Source organism: Rhipicephalus sanguineus, chromosome 1 (genome assembly GCF_013339695.2).
Source record: "Rhipicephalus sanguineus isolate Rsan-2018 chromosome 1, BIME_Rsan_1.4, whole genome shotgun sequence".
NCBI classification, from domain to species: domain Eukaryota; kingdom Metazoa; phylum Arthropoda; class Arachnida; order Ixodida; family Ixodidae; genus Rhipicephalus; species Rhipicephalus sanguineus.
Genome location: NC_051176.1, coordinates 286,241,406 through 286,264,442, shown reverse-complemented (window position 1 = coordinate 286,264,442; position 23,037 = coordinate 286,241,406). Strand labels below are relative to the sequence as shown.

Here is a 23,037-nt window from a genome sequence, read left to right as displayed (position 1 = left end):
GCGGTACCGTAAACTGTTTCCATAAGCACTGTTTAGTCGAAGACCATGGTACAAAGTTTCGAGATGTCGAGGAATTCTGCATGGGAGTCTTGTTCTTAGATGTGGGTCGATAGAGTAGAGGAAAGCATAATGATGTGTCGAAATGTTCCAGAGCCTCTTGTTTTCTTCGGACGCAAGTCTCTTAGCCAGCTGGGAAGCATCAGATTTAGTGAAATATGTTCGCCTATAATTTCGGTTTTGAAGTCCTTTGCGTGCCGCTTCATCCGCTTTTTCGTTGGCCAGAATACCGCAATGAGCTGGTATTCACTGAAATGTGATAAAATTACCTGTGGTAACAGCCAAGTGGTGTAAGTACGCTATATCAAATGAAGTCGGGTGATGATTTGTTTTCTTTAAGAGGTTGAACAGTATCTGTAGAGCTCCCTTGGAGTCGGTGAGGACCACCCATCGGTTCGGCGTTTGACGTAGTATATAGAGGACAGCTTCTCTGATGCCATGAAGTTCTGCTGTCGTCGAGGATGTCCTCCTCTGTAGCCGATAAGATAGCATTTGTCTTGTGGAGGGGACATAGAGGCCATAGGATGAAGTCTCCTGAGTGGTGGAGGCGTCAGTGTAAATATGAATGTGCTGGGTATAGTGCTCGGCTAAGTAGAGGAGAGTAGTCTGCAGCAGTGCGGCCTGTGAGATGCGTCTCTTTGCTCCATTGATGCCTGGTACAAATGGTTTTATATCAAGAGGCAAAAGTGTCCAAGGAAGAACTCTCGGAGGCATTGTTTGCAGTGGCTGTCTAATAGCAGTAAGTTACAGCATTTGCACGGCTTGTCCGAATGCAGAATTGCTGTGGGTAAGATGTGCGCGGTACAGAAAATTCTTCTTCCCTTGTAGGAGATGTCGAAAATGAGTGCGCATGGTTCCTTGAGTAGAGATGACTTCTAGCGGAAGACATCCTGCTTCCGCTACAGTTCCCGAGGTTGATGAGCTCTTCGGGAGGCCTAGACAGATTCGTAGGCAATTGTGTTAGACAAGTATGATTCAGACTGCACGCCAGCCAAAGCGTTTCAAGTTGCGCATACGAGTTCTTTCGATTGTACCGCCAAGCTGATAGACTGCGTCCTTCGCAATCGTGACACCAGCCGCTGTGAGTACAAGCGTCGTCAGCGCGACTCGGACGCAGCCTTTGCGAAGTGTCCAACCGTGGCGTGCGTGAAGCCACCGCTGTAATGACCGCATCTTCGAGCTCCTTAGTTAACATATTTCATTGTTTGTTTCTGACGAGAATAGCCAAACTATTTTGAAAATACCACGTGACAACGCGATGCGCGCTAAGGATTGTCATGCGTCCCACGACGGAGGCGACGCCGCCACCGAAAGTTCGGCCACCCACATGGAGCGAACCATGGGTAGCCCTTTTAAAGGAGTATACCGACACAATATTTTTTGAAGGCAAGATATCTTGGATACATTTGTGTGGGCACACGGGTATCGTCTACAAAATCTCAGCGGCGAATCCAACCTACAAGGCTACAATATATTTAAAATGAATTTTAAAATGACTGTCGCGTAACTGCACGCGAAACGCCCCACCTCACACTATCGCCAACTTGTCCTGAATGCAAACAACCCTGCATCACGAGTTTGTGTAGGCTGACATATGTATAGTGATTTGAAGGAAAAAGAAAAGGCACTTATTTCTGCAGCAGGAGCACGGCGCAGTGCTGACATGCTCCTTGTGAGCGCTCTCCTGGCAGACCTTTTCAAGGGAAAGAGGAAACCTCCGCACCAGTTGCCATGACGTCATAGATTTTGACGGAGTCTACTAGGGCCTACGTAGCTCCTGGTCGGTAAAATGAAGTACACTGTCTTTCGAGGGAAACGGAGACTTAACATACCAAGTTTCAGTAAATTTCTTTGAGCCAATGTGGCCCAAAATACGATAACGCACTTTGAAATCCGTGACGTCCCCATCGCAGATTACGGTGGGAAATCGAAAAGTGGTACTTTTGACATATATTGATTTTCTCATCTGTTAATAAATCCATGGTGGAGAAATTAACGTCACTAGAGTTTTCAGAGTACGATTTATCAGTCTTATAAACTAATTTATTGCTTAAAGGAACACTAAAGAAAAAAACTATTTTTCTCATATCAGTGATGCTACCGAGGGCTTCTGATTTGGAGCAATTTCTGGAGCAGCAAAATTTCCATTTGGGAGCATGGGAGCACTTTGGAGCAGCTAATTTTGCATCTGGGAGAACCCTGGAGCAGCTAATTTCACTCTGGAGTACATTGGAGACGCAAGTTGCATTTACATTCAGACATCTGAACATTTATTATGAGCTCTTGCGATGAGCTACATAAATATCTCAATTCGTTGCAAATCTCACGGAGAAAATGCTCTCTAGGGCACTCATTTCACTCGATTATTCAAGAATAAGGGCGTTATGCAATTGGATATTGCGGAATAACCTCCTCAGCTATTTTTTTCAGACACAAGCAATAAAGTTTTGCAACCAACAAGCACATAAATAGAATAGTGGAATAAAAATTGTATATCATGAAATAACATTCTAAAAGACAGGGCGTGCAAGTCAAGACACCACAAACGCCGGCGTTTGTGGTGTCGACTTCTTTCTTGTGTCCGTGTTTGCATGCCCTGTCTTTTAGAATGAATACTTACAAACTAGCTCAGCTCTCTGTTGTTCTATGAAATAACACTCTAAATACAACTATGTGGCCATCAAAGTACAGGACTCCTGCTAGAAATGTATAATCTTTAATAAAATGTTACACCTTAAATCAGAAGTGATAGAGAAACGCCGCGACATACAACAGTGCCTCAATGCATGCGTGTCGGCAGGATTTTGGATTGTCTTGAGGGAGGAGGGGGGGTAAAGCAGGCCCGTAGCCAGGAATATTTTTCAAGGGGGGGGGGGGGGGGGGGGAGGGGGGGCACCTGCTGAAAACAATGACTATTTAAAGGGGCCCTGCAACACTTTTCGAGCATGCTCAAAAAGCGCTGCCGATCGGTAGTCGAGGCTCCCGAGAACACGCGAGCCAAATATTATAGCGATGCGCACGGCCTGGAATTTACAATAAATTCTCAAAGTCAGCTGAAAACCGCTCCCTCTTCTCTCGACAAATGATGTATTAGTCCGCAAAATATGACGCGATTGTCGGCCGTTCCACCATTGGCTGATGTTATAATCACGATAGCACCCTCATTTTTACTTTCGTTGTTAATTTTTAGTTCAATAAGTAGATAATATGTATGTTTATATTATGTTATCGCGTTAAAAACACCGAACAAACATTAATATTAGCACTTCCGGTCTCACCGACAGCTCGTCTGCTCGTAGTTGCGTGGTTCCGTTTTCTTCGCCATGCGCAGTGCCGAAAACGTGAATATTTCTGTGCTTTTGACCATCGCCGGTTGCCGTTGAGAGTGGCAGCCGTTCGAGTGTTGCCTCGTCAGCTGAGAACTGCATCGTCGGCACGTTCTCACGACCGACCGAGGCACGGGCGCAGCGTCTCTCCGATAACAATGCTGGCGTCCGGTAATGGCGGCGCTTCGGGTCGTCTGCCAGTGCCGTCTTACGAGGCGGTGTATCGGAGTATGGGCCGAAACCGATCTCAGCTGTCATTCGTTCCAAACGAGCGCGCACGTTTGCTTCCATGGTTGGCAGAGCGATGAAAACACTACGGCGTTCGAGGTGCACACCCAACATTACCAAACCGACGCGCAGTTTTCAAGCACGCGCGATACACAGCGCGATCGACTCCGCTCGACGAGAACGACGCAAGCCGACCGGAAGTGGCGGCACAGACCACGTGGTTGCGCCGAGACGCCAGAGAGAAAAAAATGAAAAAAATGCCGCCGGCGCTGACGTCGCCTCCTCGCACCTCCGCCCTCCTTCCCTCCCCTCACGCCGCGCGCAGCTTTCCGCACGCTCGCTGCGTTGAGTTGAGAGAGAAAGCTGCGGAACGTGATCTCTATAATTTGGTAACACCACTTAGACTTGACGGATTCGAAAAATTTTTGCGGCATATGGCTCGTGAAGAGTCATACGCCAATAATGGGACTATTCCAATATAACAAAGAAAGGTGTTGCAGGGCCCCTTTAAGAAAAACACCTATTGTCATTATTTATTTTTGGTAAAAACACCTACTTCACCAAAATTTCGGGAGGTGGGGCCGGGCCCCTAGGCTCCCCCACCCCCTGGCTACGGGCCTGGGGTAAAGTGCCCCCTTCGTATTTGCACCACCTTGCTGACGCCCATGCCTCGATGCTAAACATTACCACGGTTCTTTGTACATTCTACGAAGCCGAAAGCCAGCCTCTTTTTCTTCTTAGTCGATTGCATTGACCCTTTTGATTGATTATTGAATAGTATGGCCTTAATTACATGCGGCACTTGAAATGAGCTACCAGCAGCGTTTCTGGGACAGACCATGACAGCCGATGAATCACCGCCACACTTGATCGCGACCGATTGGCCTAGAAGTCATGAGCCTCTGTGGAGAGCCGACTTGCACAACAGAAGCTGCATCAACACCGTGCACGGAGTCGTGGATGAATCGCAAAGCACGCGTGAGCACTGTTTCGTCTGCAGAATAATCCTTGGTCCATGGCGGTGACTTCGGTGGGCCCCCAAAATCAAGCTGCACGTTTCGACACGCCGGCGGTGCGATTGACGGTCGAACCCGAGACTATGGCGCAGTTTGGCGCAAATTACGTCGACTTTATCAGGATGGCGCAGTAAATTTCTATTTCACAATTCCAAGATCACCACGCTTGCCGTGAGAAGAGGCTTGGAAAGTGGGAAAAGCCGCAAAAAGAAAAAAGCCGCGGGTGGCGACGCCACCTCGAAATTCACGCACCAAACATCGTGATGTCAGATTTTGACGGCGTCTACTAGGTCCTACGTAGTTCCTAATCAGTAAAAATTAAATACATTGTCCTCTTGAGTTGGGCAGACTTAAAATACGAAGTTTAAGGAAGTTTCGTTGCGCCAATGTCGCAAAAAAAAAAATAATAACAAGCTGTGAAATTCGTGGCGTCACGTGCGAAGGTATCGGCGCGAAATTTAAAAATGAAACTGACCTCGATTTTGTCTAGTATTAAACCATTAAACCCATGGTGCAATTAACGACACTACGGTTCTCAGAGCACAAGTTATCAATCTAGGTCGATTCATTGTTTCACTTTAGTATCCCTTTAATATGGTGCAGAACTTCAAGCAATATATACAATGCTAATTTATATACCTGCGCAAGGACAGCCACAACGCTACTTCAACAAACAAGTACAAAGCATTACATCATCTCAGCAAGCCTGCCTAATGTATATGTTTTTAAGACACTTGTGAATGTGCTGAAAAAGTTGCGAGTGATCATGTGGAACAAAAATATAGATTCAAGTTTCTGCACTGCAACAATTTGAAAGTTTGTATCGTGCCACCTCACTATGAACACTAGCAGGTAAGCAAACGACAGCATTTTCCGCACATGACCCATAGTCTGGTAGTATCCTTCAATATCACAGACATGTCATGTATGAGCTGTATATACTTCAGCCGTAAGACACTGTGTAAGACACTGCTGTAAGACACTTACAGACTCGGCTGTAAGACACTATTCAGCTGTAAGATATTCACTGTAAGACAACATACACTGCTAGTTTTAAGCATTAACTGGCAACAGCTTCAAAGTCCCACATCTCTAATGCAGGCTACCTCTAGAAAAAAAGTCACAGTTTCGCTGCAAGGGCAAAGCAATGAATGAGATAGCAAGAAATTGGAATGTCATACGAAGAACGAGAAGCAGCTCGATACGTGCAGCGCCTGTCACAGTTGTTACGTCTTTGAGCTTGAGCAATGTGCTGCAAGTGTCGACAATGGAGAATCAGACGCTCTTAGATATTTCTTTTTCTTTTAAACTGCAGCGCGTGGAGTGACCCCCTGCGTTTCTTGCCACACAAGGGCGTCTGATGCAAGGTGTGCCTGGTGTTCATTTTTTTTTCTTCCACATCACGAGTGGGTACAGAAAAAGGCCACTTTGTCGTGCGCGTCTCAAGGGCAGTTTCCAAACTGAAAGAAAATTAGGAGTGTTGCGTGATAGAAAACACGCTCAAACTCCTCCGAGGTTTGCCTACCACCAGTGGTAAATGGTGTAATAGTTTGCCGTTATTTCACCGGCGCATGCATGGGGCATGGTTGAGTTGTCTAATGCAGCGGGCTGGGGAGCGAGGGGGCGATGGCTCGGATCCCCGGTCGGGTGCTTTGGAATTTTTTTCTGCTTTATCTTTCTTTGCCTTTTTTATATATATATACATACATATACATATCCTGGACATGATGCCGACGGCAAAAATCAGCAGAGAGAGTCCATATAATTGCTATCGCAATAATATTTAATGTGTTTGTAACATGGATGGTCATGATCCTAAGGATTGAGGCAACTAAAAGCAAGTTTATTTCTTTATTGTTTAAAGGCACAGCAAAAGCACTGCATTGCTCACCTTGAAGGCACTTTCTGGTATATAAATTTCTATCAGATAATACATAACAAGGTTTTATTTGTTAACAGTGATGGCACAAATTGAATTATACAGTCATGAAATGACATTATTCACAAATGAACAATTTCATTACTATGTACAAAGTGCAGGACGCACAAAAAAAATGCAGTCTGCCCCTTTATGGTGCAATCCTTGCCTTTTGATCTAAAAGGGCTGTGCTTTTTAGTGCCAACAACACACACATTTCCACATGAAAGGACACGAACATTATATGGAAGTAATAAAACACCAATGTTTTGAACTTGGATGAGTAGAACGGCGTAATAATGGTTCTGATAAGCAAAGGTTACAGCGTGAAGCTCCAACAATTCAACTCCTGCCAACAAGCTGCCTGTAGAAAGACTTTTTTTTTTTAACCTAATCTCATATTTTCTTCCCTTGTTTTACCTTAAAGCAGGACAAAAATGAAAAGAACACACTGACAGTTCATGGGATTCATCAAAACCATAACAAGGAACACAAAACCCAAGTTATAAATCTTGAAAACTGGAAAGACATCAAAATGTTTGGGTTAAAAAAAAATAAACCTGAAAAAGCAGGTCAGCATTAACACCATGACAGTATAGATGCACACACTTGCATACACATACCAACATGACACAAATGACCAGAACCTTGAAAACAAAACAAAAAACTGAAAGCTAAGACTTGAGCAGCCACCATTACAAAAACACAAATACTAAACATGAACAGTTGCTTTCGTCTTTGGCAGCTGCTGCTCCCAGCTGAACATCTCACAAGTGAACATCCTTCTGTCACTGTCTGAATGCCCCCACAAAGCTAATCACAGAATCGATGGCTTCATCCACATTCCAACGCTCATTCAAGTACAGGACACGCATGCCGTCTTGAGTGTGATGCTCCACAATACCCCACTGTTCATACAGCTGGACGGCGTTGTGCAACGTGTCAGCAGCGAAGCTTTCCTCTGAAAGAACAGAATGTGCCATGATGAACACCATTTCTCCATGGCTCACACTGTTGCCACTGTGTGCTAGACCTGCCAACCTTAAGGGGAGATGCTCCTCGGAAAATTTTTCTTTAAGTATTTGTCACAGCTCTATGAAACTTTCACCATTTATAGAGTTTGAGCTCCTCTTTTCAAATTTGCTTTTATTTTTTTTATAGCTCATTTGGTTAATCTTTTGCAGACCATGCATTTGTGAAAACTGCATTTTTGTGCAAGCTTAGGCAACAATAGTGAGCACCAATAAAATAATAGCTCATATTGCTCCTAATGAATTGAGGAATTCAATAAAGCAAGAAAACATAGGGTAACATATGTGTGTTAGCCTAGAAAAAAATTCCAATGCTGAGTTTCAGTTTTACCATTCTCAAGGAAGAAACTTATGAAATCACCTTGCTGAATATGCTTGTGGAAAACTGTGAAAGTTGTTTCTTTGAATTCAGGACATGTTAAACTATAAGCATGCCAAATTTCATTACGATCCGACTACATAAAGTGTACAAATTTTAGTGCACAAACTAAAAATGCAGCAAAACGAATAACTGAGAAAAACATGTTTGAAAGCTAGACTATGGTGGACACTACGCTAGACTACGGTGGAGAAACTATTTTTTTTTCTGTATTTTCAGCAAGAAAGCCACGTTGTCGAAGTGGGCTCTGGGAGAAGAGAGTTGGGCCTACATGCCCGCAAAAATTCAAGAGCCGGCAATGACACGTGCATGAAATTTGGGTAAATTCGCGCTTTCACAAGCCACCACGAGGGCTTTTATTGCATTTTTTGATAACTTATAGTTGATTCTTAGCTTTGGTTATTTAATATATTAAAGAGGAGGCTTGGGGGAATAAAAAATACAACAAAACACAAATTCAACTTTTTCGAAAAAAATTGCGATTTTTCGACGTGCATCTCCCTTAAAGCTTTAAAAACCCGACTCAAATTTTTTAAAAAGCTAAAATATTATGTGCACACAGTTTAACCCTACTTCAGTAAAGTTAAAGGGATACTGAACAAAAATTTGAAAAAGCTACGAAAACACTTGCATTCGACTCTGACGACACGACTGTTCCTATAAACAGCGTGTATTTCACGTAATTTCGAGCAGTTGGCCGTATTTTTAGTGGATTGTGAGAGCACGGCGGCTGCACGCCAGTGCGCTTGTCGACGGCCGTGACGTCGAATGCTCCAGCAAGAGGGGGGCAACCGGCACGCTCTCTCCTGCCCTGCCACTTCCCTTTCTCCACCTCTCCTCTCAAGAACACTTTCCCGACCATGAGAACATGTTTTGAGAAAGACGCGCGGCAGCGGGTGGCGGCTTGCAATGTCGAATGGTAAGCGATTTTGCAGCGAGCACGGTTGGCGAGTCAGTATCCGCCGAGTTTCGCGTCACTTCCTCTCTAGTTCGCGGCGCGGCCGCTAGACGCGCCAATTTGCGAAAAATGCATTAAATTCATTATTTTCTGCTCGTTTCTGGCTGAAATGAAGGTTGTTTCAACAAATTTTGGCACCCAATCTTTCAATTGGGCCATTTATGTCGGCGGCGAAAATTTTGTTCAGTATCCCTTTAAGCTATGGTTCCAAATCACCCTCTGTAGACTACCATTTTTTATTCCAGCTATCGCCATAGTCCCTCAATAGCTTTTCTGGTCACGAAACTGCCGCCTCAGTTTAATATAGAGCTGGCGGCGGCTGCTAGGGGCGCCACAGTAAAAGAAACGCCACCCTGCGGAGCGGCCGCCGTAGGCGACACCTGTATTCTTTCTTCTCTCGTACATTGCGGCCGAAAGCCCCGCTCTCTTTAGACAATATTTACATTGTATTTCGTAGCAATTATACGAATTAGACCTGGGACTACTGAGAATGTTTTCTTACCGAATACAAGGCGCATACAAAAAGTAAGCAATCTCAAGTTCAGCTGGCAGCTCAATGTGCCAGCAGACGACACACATAGAACTTTTGCTACTGCGAAATTTGTCCTTAGCTGCCCCAACAGGCCTTAAAAAAAAACCACACTGACGTTACTGTGATGCACTGTACAGAGAATGAGAGATCAGCGGTGTTACCATTAAATGCATGACAACCTGAGCTCACTGTTATTTCCCGAACCTCCGATTGCACACGTGTCGTTCCAGCAGTGGTTACGGACTAATTTTATGTAACATAAAATGTTCTAGGACGTGAGCTTGCATTTGCCGGCAGTCTGTTTGGAACAGATACATCGGCAGATCGTACCGTCAACGAAACGCTTGCTTGATGGGAAGTGTTGTCATTTTCAGGCCTCGAAAGCTTTGCTAGTTTTCGTGCGTATCAGTCCAATTGTCCGACACAGTTTTCCAACGCGATTTATGATGACAATATCGGCGATGAAAACCTCACAGATTAATATATGCCCCTGACTATGCATTGTCACGAGCAGGGTGACGAGGATTGATGCCTGCTTGCATTCAGTGCCGTGATTTCTTGGCGAACCAGGACGCTTATTAGGATTGTAATCGCGATCTTTCTTTGAAGGAAATGAAGCCGTGCAAATGCTTATGAGAAATGGATAACTTTCGCCTTCACTCAGTACTGGGGTAGAGTTCAAAAGACATTTTAAAGGTGTAGTGACACAGAAATCTTGCACTTTTTTTTTTTGTTACAATAAATAGCTAATGGCCCGTTTATCACGGCTGAAAACCCCGTTTGCATACGACGGCTTTCGAGGTCGTTTCGGTGGTTTCAGCAGTGGCGTTAAAACTGTCCGTGGTCGAGACTCTATTCGTAAAGTTGGCCGTGGCTGTGGAACACACGAGAAATGGCGTTAGGCCTGAGGAGCGGCTTGTCTCTCGACAACGTTACGGCGTCACCGTTTATCGTGAAATTGTACACATAGATGATGTCCGATGAATCAAAGTGCCTCGCACACACACGCACATGCTTCGTATCGATGCTGAAGTTGTCCGTTTGTAGCAGCGTTATGGCTCACTTCCAGTTCTCAAACGGCCCACGAACACTTGGCATGCAAAACAGCGATACATTTTCAGTTGCTGCCCTTATAGCCAAAACGGCGCCTCGGTAAGCAGCACCTAAAAGGCATCGTCACGCGAGTGTGCCGCTTCAACTGTACAATACCTGAACTTGGCCCTTATCCAAAAAGCAATCACAGACACAGAGTACATGTGCAAACTCTCAGCTCACGGCGGCCGCATCTGCGGTCTCTGCGGAATCCATCTGGAGAAAGGTGGCCTCTAAGCGAAGGTGGTGCCGTGGCGCGGTAGCTTTTCGCGCCATATGAAGCTCCCCCATAGCGTGACGGCGAAGTTTCGTGACCAGAAAAAGTATTGAAGGACTATGCTATCGCTAAGACAATTTCAGAAAATAATCGGTTATCACAAAGATGAAAAATCCAATAGGCATACCAAATACATACCAAACAGACGGAATTTCATGGCACTTGAAGTTAGAACTAAAAACATTGGTGAAGAGAGCGATCACATTTGTTTGCGGGATAACATGGGGTGTTAGAGATTAGTTTTTACTTGCAAAGAAAGCCTTGTTTTCTTGCAGTGCAATCATTTTTACTTGAACTGAAATGTTTGTCCTCTTCACTGAATCACCCATTAATGAGTAGAGCTCATTTGCAAGTATAATCGGAACAAACTTCGCAAGAATAATTATCTGAACAGGGCAGACAACACTTTCTTCTTGACGTTTCTGCCCATTTGTGCTAAATGCTTCCTAGGCGATCTTGCAAACGGATCGACTTGCGAAAGCGCTGGTTCGAACCTATGTGATAGATGCAGCAGAGGTAGGGGGCTTCAATTAGCGGCGTTTTAGACCTGCAATTTGGGCAGAAAGTCTGGAAAATTGGACGCCAGAGAGTTTCAGCGTCAGAAATTTCAGATAATCTTATACGTTTATGTCTATGGGACTTGCGACTGTGCCACGAAAGCGTCCGAATTTTCAAGCATGTCCGAAAAATCATCAGCTGACTGCATGTGAAATGCTTTATGCAAATTTCATTCATTTTATGACATTGCCATTCACCCCCTGCAAGCAGGCCCGTAGCCAGGAATGTTTTTCGGGGGGGGGGGGGGGGGGGGCACTTGCTGAAAACCTTGACTTTTTGAGAAAAACACCTATTTTTATTATTTATTTTTGGTAAAAACACATACTTCACCAAAACTTTGGGGGGGGGGGGCTACGGGCCTGCCTCCAAGCTACCCCTTACATGGCAAATGACACTTTAAGCATATTCTTCTGCCTAGTCACATCCATTGTCTACATGCTTTAATCAAAGTTACAGGGATGCAACATCTGAATTAGGATTTGGAGCAATTTTTGGAACAGCAAAACGCTGCTTTTGGAACACAAAAAACCAAATTTGGTGCAGCTTACGGGAGAACCCCCCCCCCCCCTTTTTAGCCCGAAGTCCCAAATCTGGAGCAGTAAAAGGATAAGACTTTTAGAAAAGGAGAATATATGTACAAACTATTCAACATCAGCTAACTCGTGCTCAGTGCTATTTCAATAAAAGCAGTCTGTTGAACCACCCCACAATGCGAACAATGTTGAAGTAAGTCCACATTAGCATTTGCAGGGCCTGGTTACACCATTTGACAGGTGCTGCATGCGCTATTGTGAACCTGCCAACCTGGCGACCTCGAAATTCGCGAGATTCATAAAGCAGAAGCGCAAGGGGTGCCGAAAAAAAGAAAACTGGTGCATGTTTCTGTTCATTGTTTCTCAGGGCTGCAGAAACGTCATACACCGCTTTGAATGATTGCCAGTAATTTTTTGAGATGTCAGTGATCATAGTAATACTCGTTATTATATGGCGCGTGCATGCATAAGTAATGAAGGAACAAAATGTGCTGTGTCCCGTGACAGTGAGTACTAGTAGCCCCTCCTAAATCATAGTACACTTTTCTGCACAGCAAAGGTGTGCTGCGGAAAAAGTGGCTTAAAAACCGTTCTGCCCATGATAGAACAAGGCCAAGAAATTTCAGAAGCGCTGTCCTTTTTTCTTTTTTCTCTCGCGGTGATAGGGTATAGTGAACTGGTAGTTAGCGTTATGGTCTGCGCATCTGGATTGCATTGAATGATGATGTGCGAACTGCAGGTGATTAACACATTCTGCATTTCTTGCTAAAATTAGCGGTACTGAGAAAATTTTGAGACTGGTCGGGTATTTTGGTGCAGCGTGGTGCAATTTCAACAAATTTCCTGGTTTTGGCTCAGCGTGGTGCAAAAATAAGGAATTGTATCAAATTGGCACAATTGGCACAGCCGTTGCACCCCTGAAATTAGCACAAAAATGCTAATTTGTTTACGGCGATCCTAAATGGTAGCCACATTTTAGTGCTAGGCACTGGAAAACTACAAAAGTGACTAAAAATACTTCAACAGCAAGGCAACAGGCTTGGATACAAGACACCTCATGACTCACACCGCAAGGCAAAGTGCTCAAACAAAACTGAAGCATCATTTTTTTTTTTTCATATGGCAGGGACATATCTGTAAGCATGCCAATGAAAATAATAAAAGCGAACCCAGACCTATTCTAATTGTGAAGATGAACCTAACTAGCACGATGTGCTAGACCCATGTACAATATGCATATAGTAAATTACTGTTCTTGAGCAATATCCAACAGTGCTATATGCCCACAGGTGTGCACATGCACACATAAATTAAAGATGTAAACAGCAGCAAATGAATGAGCACAAATCTATATACATATTTTCGCAACAAATATTTTTCTCTCTCACCATAATACAGTGTCCCTTGTTGCAATTTGTCTTGAGCGACCTTCTGGATTTGTCGGAAGAATATCCTCTCTGTGAATGAAAAGAAGTCCCCATGCAATATTATAGCAAAAGGCAGCTCAATTGGTTTAAAAGACCAGTATGATAAAACAAGCACAAAGTTGACACAAATTCTCCACGAAATTACTGTGAGCCACGAGGGAGATTCTGAGCTTGAACCATGCATCTCTTACTCGCACAAAGCTAGGGCACCCTGATTGCGCGAACCACTTGATTTTCCGAACGTTCACTTAACCTTTCACGAGTCTCTAGGCAATGCACGGCAGCACGGAGATGTGGGTCCCCATATTTTGTACATCTTTGCTAGGAGTGGAAATGGCAGCGAGGCTCACTGTTCGCTTTACTGTTTGCTTTGGAATGAATGGTAGTCCCTTTATGAAGTCAAGAGATTGACAGAAACTCGTCTGGTTGGGAATATACTAGGGGTGTGCGAATACTCGAAATTTCGAATATTTTTCGAATAGTGTTTGCTATTCGATTCGATTCGCACTGAAATTTTACTATTCGAACTATTCGAACTTCCCAAAGACAAATGCAGTCAACGTCCGATTGAAAGTGACCCCTTCAGATTTTCAATATGCTTCACCTCATTACACTCTCGTATTGCGGCAAAGCTGCCTTTCAAGCTCCGTTACGGTCGAACTGAGGTAAGAGACAGTCAACGTCAGATTGGAAGTGGTCCCTAGATTTTCAATATGCTTCACCTCCTCACACCCCCGTATTGCGGCAAAGCTGCCTTTCAAGGTCCTTTATGGTTGAACTTAGCCAAGAGACAGTCAACGTCCGTTTGGAAGTGGTCCCTAGATTTTCAATATGCTTCACCTCATCACACCCCCGTATTGCGGCGAAGCTGCCTTTCAAGCTCCGCTACGGTCGCAAATGTATTAACTCAAGAAAACGCTGGTTCCAATATGGAAATGAAAGATGTGGCAGAGTTGGGGGCTCAATTAATGCTGTTTTGGATCTGAAATTTGGGCAGGAAGTCCGAAAAATCGGAAGCCGAAGCTTTTTAGCATCCAAAATTTCAGATGTTCTTGTATATCGACGTCTACGAGGCAGATTTGGAACTCCGGACTTGAAGGGAGCACACCCTTGTCCGCCACATCACTTGGGCTTCCACAGAAGTTGAAACAGGAGGAGAGGCTGAGGAAATGGCATCTCTGCCTATCACGTGTAAAGTGTTGTCGACAACACTTTGGTTGCACCAAATCATGTACATAAATACAATTCGGCCTCTGCATTGCCTCATTCTTGATAAGAAAGACAACTATGAAATATGACCCCACCAGCGCTTCATCAACCTAGCGAAAAGAAACACTTTCATGTTGCTATCTCACAAGACCATACTTAGGGATTCTCTGCAACTTTTTCTGTAATTTCACTTCGAATTATTCGAAAAATGTTTGAGAAATATTCGAAAATTATTCGAAATTATTCGATTCGATTCGCACTCAATCTTTATTATTCGAATTCGCTTCGCACCCAAAATTTTGCTATTCGCACAGCTCTAGAATATACATGACAATAATTAAAAACTGACACTGACCATGAAAGTTTATAAAATCGGAGACGTTTTGGCTTCTGCACAGGAGCCTTGTTCACAAATGTGATCAGGGCTCCCTCCTGTGCTGAAATGTCTTTGACATTATAAACTTTCTTGGTCGATGTCCGTTTTTAATAGCTGTTAGGCGGCCCCTTTCACAATGTAAAGGCGTCGCTTGCCCAACCTCAGTGGCTGCTATTGCGGGATGCCTCGTGGCTACTTCTGCAACCACGTGAGAGCATGCTGATGAAGAATAACAGTGCCGATTCGTCACCTCGCTCGAATTTCTATTCTAGAACTTCAAAAAGACTTAAGTACAAGACAGAAGCAATGAGCAGAGATGTATCGGAAGTGTGAATGCAAGTAGTTGATTGAACTTTTGCGGTGATCAGAAGATGCTAAAAGCAGTATTTGCCTGAACTTGTGTTATACACTTGAGCTTGCACAAGAAAATTTTTAAACTTTAAAACGTACACTGGTGTACCAGACACTTTATTCATGCACTTTATAAATACTTGCAATGGATGCAACATTAAGGCATACCTTCCATCTGTGTGCCCACCAGCTTCGAAAGGGAACAGGCAACCACCCAGTAGGACTCTATGTAGCTTGCAAGCACAGAGCGAAGAAACTCGAGCATCATCAGGTTCTTGTCATCCAACACAATCTGCAGAGAATTGAAAAAAGAAAGTTTTTAAAATTTTGACTCAAAGTGACAATTTTACAACCCGAAACAATAGTCTGTACGGGTATCAGAGACAAATTTTCAAGGACTTCCAAGACCCCGTGTCAAAGCTTTTTGAAGGGTAGCTTCTCATGTAGTACTTTACAACATAGCAACATTTGCGAAACACTACAGATAGCTTTACTGCACTAAAGACACAAGAGTTACATTAGAAATGTCCAGCCATTGCTGGGACTTGGCCTTTCTTGTATGGGGTAGTGTTTACGAATTCTCCCACCTTACTTTTGAAAGTATTTTATGAGCAAACAATGGCATGAGTCAAAAAAGAGAGAGAGAGAAAAAAAAAGTTCCAAAAGTGCAAGAGATTCCAGTGCAAAGCCCACACAAGGTAAATCAAAGAATACAATGTGGGGCAATGGGTAGGCATGTGAAAGGAACTATTGGATGCGGTCCAAGAAGAGCAGTGTAGACAGAAAGAAACTAGCACGGAGCACAGGTGTCGCTCACTCTCTCGCACTCTGGCGTTTTCCAGTTGCGCACTGCACTTGCGGGGGCTTTCAACTTGTATTGTTGAAATACAACTTGTGTTGCAAGAACCGTTTCTCCCATAAGCAGCAACATACATGCCAAAGTATGCTGCCAAAGAAGGCACTGAATCTGGAGGCAATTACACGCCATGGGGAAAATGAGCAAGACGCGTGTATCAGAACATAAAGGAAAAGCCTTATTTGCACTACATAATGAAGAATTTGCATTGACTGTGCTGCAGTAAGGCATATTTAATATGCTTCAGTGCAACATAATTGCGTAGCATAGAAATAGCCACAAGAACTGTCGTGCCAGGAAGCATGCTACCTGTGCCTGTACGTAACGAGTTACCAATATAACAAACTACTATTCTATGATGCCTTCCAGATGTGACACATCTGAGTTCGACCATATCACTGTTTCCAAAATTGGGAGTTTGACAGTCTGTGCTGACCCATCACACACTTGAGGCTCCTTTCATTGTTATTCATGGAATTCAAAGGCTTTGAAGGAAAAATAAAAATGCCAGGACTTTCAAGGGCCTTGAAAACATACTTTTCAAATCATGCAGTGACACATAATGCAATGCCAAAGTGACAGAAAAATTTTGCAGGTGATATCACTAAAAGATCACATGAAAGCACGGCAACAGCCTGAATTAAGAAAAATTTTGCAGGTGATATCACTAAAAGATCGCATGAAAGCACGGCAACAGCCTGAATTACAGCACATCCGATTATGGTGGCCGCGTTACTGTTTTCCGACATCGCGCGCCCAGTCGAGCAAGCGGGACCCGTGTCGGTGTCGTGAATTTCGGTCGCCGCTATGCCTTGGCTCTGAAAAGCTTTGTAATTCGGCTTTGTAGTAAAACATCCACATGCGTGGTGTAGCTGGTAATTGCGAGCTGCAGCCCCAAAAAATATCGGTCGACTGTTTCAGCAGTTCCCTCACCGGAAAAAAAAAAAAGAAAGGAAAAGGAAAAAAAGCTTTCACTTGTTGTAAATGGGCCTGTTACGCTCACTCTCACCTGGAAATTTATTCTATTCTTCACAGAGTTCTAAATAGCATCATTGAAGCACGGGATCAGAGCGAGTGAGCTCTCCGATAACCGCCAGCAAGAGCCGTCGTCTCTTTTCTCGCCGATCAGGATGGCTTGCAAGATACCAGCCTTGTTGACGACATCCGCTTCCTGAACGATCGCGATCTCTTGCAAGATAACTCAAGGTCGTTACATCTACTGCTACCACTTCTACAACTAATCATGCTTGTTACTTGACAAGTGGCGTTAACAAGAACACCATATCGGGTGCTAACGCACAGCACGTGCGACAAAGAATACAGAACTACACCGCATAGTCACACAACGCCCTGACAACATTGCGCGATACGATGTGCCGTGGTTCCCGTATGCCATGCATTAACCGGATTCTCTCCCACTCCACCGCTCTGAAGGCAAGGAGAGCATCAAGGTGCGCCCTTTCCCTGCTGCGGCCGTTCGATTTGAAAAATGCGTTCACAAAATCTCAAGCCCGTGTTACTGTGACTTTCGTTAACTTCCAATAAAGTTACAGTGTATTTTCCTTGATGGGGGCACAATTTCCCAGAGTTTTCCCTGAGTATTTTCAGACTTATCAAAAATCCCTCAGAATTCCTGGTTTTCCTGGTCGGTAGACACCCTGACTGTAGTAAGAACATTGAAATGGCAGTAAAAGAAGAGGGTGCTGCAGGAGACAAAATCAATTTATGTGATTTTAAAGATGTCATACATTGTTAAGATATTTATCAATAAGAGTTCACTTTTTCCCCACTTCTATACTGAAACTGGGTGTGTGAACAGTGCCCACCATTGAGGTAACCGTGTTGCACATGTGGTTCTTCCCGCCTGGTATGGTTCATTTAAAAAGGGTTGAACACCTCACATCTCTCAAAGCTCATACACTCGTGACCTCACATGTGGAATAATTGTGCAACAAAAACAACCAACTCCCCCTGTAATGCCGATTACCCTAAGGGTACATTAAATAAAAGAATAAAACAAATTAGATGCCTCAGTAAAGCAATCACGTGAGCTTCTCTGCACCCAGACAGCATCACAATTAATGTGGGCAGCACTAGCAGTGCTCTTTGTGCACTCTTTTTGGAAATGCAATGAAAAAAGGCTAATTTTTGTTGACAAATATCAAAACAATAGGGGGCATTTGTAAAACTGCATAAATTGCTCTACCTTCATTCAGGCCACAGTAACTTCCCAGTAACTGGGAAGTGAATCCAACAATTCCATTAATTAGCAAACGAACTGTGACGGCTACTAGTGCATGCCATTAATGAATTAACTGTTGGGGATTAACGTCCCAAAACCGCAATATGATTATGAGCGACGCCGTGGTGGAGGGCTCCGGAAATTTCGACCATCTGGGGTTCTTTATAGAGGTGTGTGAATATTCGAAATTTCGAATATTTTTCGAACAGTGTTTGCTATTCGATTCGATTCGCACTGGGATTTTACTATTTGAACTATTCGAACTTCCCAAAAACAAATACAGTCAACGTCCGATTGAAAGTGACCCCTTCAGATTTTCAATATGCTTCACCTCGTTACACTCTCGTATTGCGGCAAAGCTGCCTTCCAAGCTCCGTTGCGGTCGAACTTTGCCAAGACACATTTAACGTCCGATTGGAAGTGGTCCCTAGATTTTCAATAAGCTTCACCTCATCACACCCTGGTATTGCAGCAAAGCTGCCTTTCAAGCTCCATTACGGTCGAACTTTGCCCAGAGACAGTCAACGTCCGATTGGAAGTGGTCCCTAGAGTTTCAATATGCTTCACCTCATCACATCCCCGTATTGCGGCAAAGCTGCCTTTCAAGCTCCGCTATGGTCGCAAATGGATTAACTCAAGAAAACGCTGGTTCCAGCATGGAGATGAAAGATGTGGCAGAGTTGGGGGCTCAATTAATGCTGTTTTGGACCTGAAATTTGGGCAGGAAGTCCGAAAAATCGGACGCCAAAGCTTTTTAGCATCCAGAATTTCAGATGTTCTTGTATATCGACGTCTGCGAGGCAGATCTGGAACTCCGGACTTGAAGGGAGCAGACCCTTGTCCGCCACATCAGTTGGGCTTCCACAGAAGTTGAAAGAGGAGGAGAGGCTGAGGAAATGGCATCTTTGCCTATCACATGTTAAGTGTTGTCTGCAACACTTTGGTTGCACCAAATCATGCACATAAATAGAATTCAGCCTCTACATTGCCTCATTCTTGATGAGACAACTATGAAACACCACCCCGCCAGTGCTTCATCAACCTAGCGAAAAGAAACACTTTCATGTTGCTATCTCATAAGAATATGCTTAGGAATCCTCCCTAACTTTTTTTTCTGCAATTTCGCTTCGAAGTATTCGAAAAATATTCGATTCGATTCGCACTCACACTTCAATATTCGAATTCGCTTCGCACCCAGAATTTTGCTATTCACACAGCTCTAGTTCTTTACTAGTGCATGCCAAACTGCAGAGTTGAAAAGTGGGCAAAACATTCTACGTTTGTCAATATAAAATTCATAAAAATGTATCACCCTCCATAAATTATTTCAATCTTATCAAGTCCACCTCAGTTGGAGGCATTACACAAGGGGTGGGTAAAATCAACACAGCACTAATACTACGCAACACAAACATAATGGGCAATCAATATATGCCAGACAGATAAGCACATTTAAATCATTAAATGCAAACAAAGTTGTACTGTGACAACCGACCTTTAGAAGGAAAAAAAAAGAGCCAGTAAGTTACCACAGACTAACAAAATATGAACATGTCAATGTACTATAAATTATGATGTCTGAGTAATCAAAAGTAATGACAACACATGCAAATATTTATTCATGAATAAGTGGGCTGGTATGAGAACTAATACACACCCTGTACTGTTCCTCAATGATGTTGTACTCTCTCGGTTCACCACTTTCGTCTTCCCAATCGAGGGCTTGCAGTACAGCATCAGGCCACTTCTTGGGTGGACCAGGAATCTGCTTTTGGTTGGTGCACTGCATAACAAAAAAAAATGCATTCTGTTTAAGACATTTTGAAAGGCACACACGAAAAATAATATCTACACTGATTTTACGAAGCGCAGATTTGTCTCTGCAGTAATAACAGGTTTGTCCAATCTCAATGGGAATTCAATTATGAGCAACACCAAAAATATTTGTGGAGCACAGTTTGAATAAAGTCAACCATTACTGCACTGATTACATCAGCATTGTCTAAAGAAACCTCAGTTTCCAAAGAAAGGCATTCCTGTGACTACATTAGCAACTATTACTGCACCTCGTAGTACATATGATACACTGTGCAGTTAAGAGTATATTTTTTAAGCATAGCGAACGATGTTCTGCACGAAAGATATCTGTGATGCAGGAATAATGAAACACGCGAGCCGACATTACATGTTCTCTGCTCTTTTTGTAAATACATCGCAATGAAAGGGGGATGGGGAGGTAAGACTGTAGCAATTTGACTGGCAGCTACATCTTAAACGTTTTCATCATTGTTTTTCAACCGTGCGTTTGTGATGATGCTGCTCCGTGAAGAAAATAATGCACAAAACAGAACACACGAAGACATGGCACGTTACATATCTTCTATGCTACACACTTTCTTGGCACGAAATTGTTCACAGTCCACTAAACATCGACAATACTTCCTAGTTTCACATCATTTCGCAGTCTATTGATTGTAATGCATGCAGAAAAGAAAGCTAAATGAAAACAGATCTGTATTTATTTATGGGTAACAAAGAGGTAAGCCAGATGTGTAGAAACTGGCGGCGACAAATTGACGCAGGATCGTTGGTATAGAGATAGGGATGTTGGTTAAACAAAATGTTTCCAGCAAAACAAAATCAGCTGACACGACTGTAGGCCAACCACTTGTAAAAAACTGGCATCAGTGTATTGTGGCAGAAATCGGCAAATTGCCACCCTAATGTGGCGGTGTCCTTAAATTAAAACGCAAGAAGCTTGAATGACCAGTTTCACAACAAGACATATTAATCAGTTTCTCAACTAGTTAATGACTTATATGCAAATGCTAGATGATTTAGAGATTTCAACGGTTGCACTTTATTACCAAAGTGCTTGAAAAGAATTATAAATTTCATCAGTTCAACTGCACAGCGTATGACTTGGAGTAGGACCCCTAACTGAACAGGACTGGAAACTAACAAACAATGGCGAAATGACAATAGCGCAACAAAGAAGGGCAAAGGCAAATACCAGGCACAAGCACTGTCTAGTCTTCTTAATACTTGTTTGACAAATAGCCCAAATGTCTAACTAGTTTCAATGAACCATTACTATGTTTACATTACTCTTCATGATAGCTTAAAGGGACCCTGAAACGGTTTTGACGATTTTGTATAAACGTATTGAGCCGGTAAAGCAAGTCCTAAGAATCATTTGAAGACCGCTTTAAGCTCTTTGCATCAACTGTGTAATTTATTACAAGACTTTAAACATGTAAATCGCTATGAATCGCAGCGGCTCAGCCGAACGATTTTCAACTTCTCGCGCCTTTTACACATAGAATTGTTCCAATAGACTTAGCACCCAGCGACCCATCTGATTGGAGTGAGTGAGTGAATAAACGTTTAGTTGGTCCAGCAAAACGCGATTAATCGCACATCCGGCCAATCCCACTACGGGACTGACAGGTCTAGCCTGCCGGCCCGATCACGGGCGTGCTGGACGGCCAGGATTTGGTCCTCATAGACGGAACTTCAAACTTACATCGGCGACATTCTTCAAATCGCTGATGTTTCTGCTCTGAAGGGCACATTACAAGCCTTGCCCAACTTGCGGTTGATCTCGTAATCTTCTGCACGAAAGTGCAGCGGGCACACATGCAGATTTCTTGGTTGTTTAGCACACTGTCGCAGAGGCACGGCACTCAGCCCTTTGCTGCAGCTGCTGTTGTTCAAACGGCGCACACAAATTCAGGTATCCAGCAACCTAACAGGGATGCGGTATTTTGTCGAAGTTTCCGCTAGAGCGACTTTCATGAGCGTGCAAAGCACACGCAACAGTACACGATAATGAAATTACCACCAAGACGCAACCGCGTGAGCGGAGAGCAACCCGGTGAAAACGGAACTTTTAAACCAGCGGCGCCATTCTCCTTGGTAACGCCAAGTTCGTTTTTCCACGATGAAACAGAAATGCTCAAGCGGCATTTGATTACATCTTGTAATGTACGGAATGTTATTTTTTTTTATTATAAGTAGTTTGAGTACTAGTGATTAATAGACCTTATGCAAAATTGCTGCCATCTCTCGGAGGTTTCACGAAGCTGCCGATTCGGCGCCATGTTGGAGGCTTGTGTCCTAATCGCATTGCTGTTGCTGCTGTAACTTCTTGCTTGTATCTGCTTTGATAGTGGGTAACCGGGCATAAAAACGCCAGGCGAGTGTGTAACGGCATGCACACGTTACCGGCATTTCCTAGTTATTGCGCGTAAAGAACGGCCTCACATCGAGAACAAGGTACAAGTTTGTCACCAAGTCACATGTAGGCCTGCCGTCGTTGAGAATGAAGCTTTGCTCTAGGTTAAATTTTGTCAGTCTGTTTTCAGTGTAACGAATAAAGCGTTGTTAGCTACCTGAATACCATGCGTGCAGTGTAGGATGGTTGGGAGGAGGCTTTAGCGCGCGACACGGCTAGGCACAGCAATGACGCTAAGAAAGTGCTGTTGACCCATTTGAAAACGAAGATGTGCTCGTAAATAACACGATACACCAAGAGTATTCGCGTTCACATCGTCACTTTCGGGGCCTTCTGGTGCATTACAATTTCAGCCCGTTTCCGCAAGGCAGTTTTGCATCGCCGACTGAACGCTTGCGAACCCACCTAAGCGCGTAACCAGCGGTAACGCACCC

The 23,037-nt window shown here is 43.7% G+C and overlaps 1 protein-coding gene across 2 annotated transcripts in view; it reads right to left on the bottom strand.

Moving 5' to 3' along the window:
- Positions 1-6,451: 6,451 nt before the first annotated feature.
- Positions 6,452-23,037, bottom strand: part of LOC119379195 (glycerol-3-phosphate acyltransferase 1, mitochondrial) — a 106,035-nt gene continuing 89,449 nt past the window's right edge. For both annotated transcript variants that reach the window (XM_037648411.2, XM_037648410.2), the window contains exons 19-22: positions 20,024-20,149; positions 15,437-15,560; positions 13,294-13,362; positions 6,452-7,506 (exon numbers count right to left, since the gene is read on the bottom strand). In XM_037648411.2, the coding sequence (XP_037504339.1) occupies positions 7,334-7,506; positions 13,294-13,362; positions 15,437-15,560; positions 20,024-20,149 (492 nt within the window). In that variant the 3' untranslated portion in view covers positions 6,452-7,333. The remainder of the gene's footprint in view (positions 7,507-13,293; positions 13,363-15,436; positions 15,561-20,023; positions 20,150-23,037) is intronic.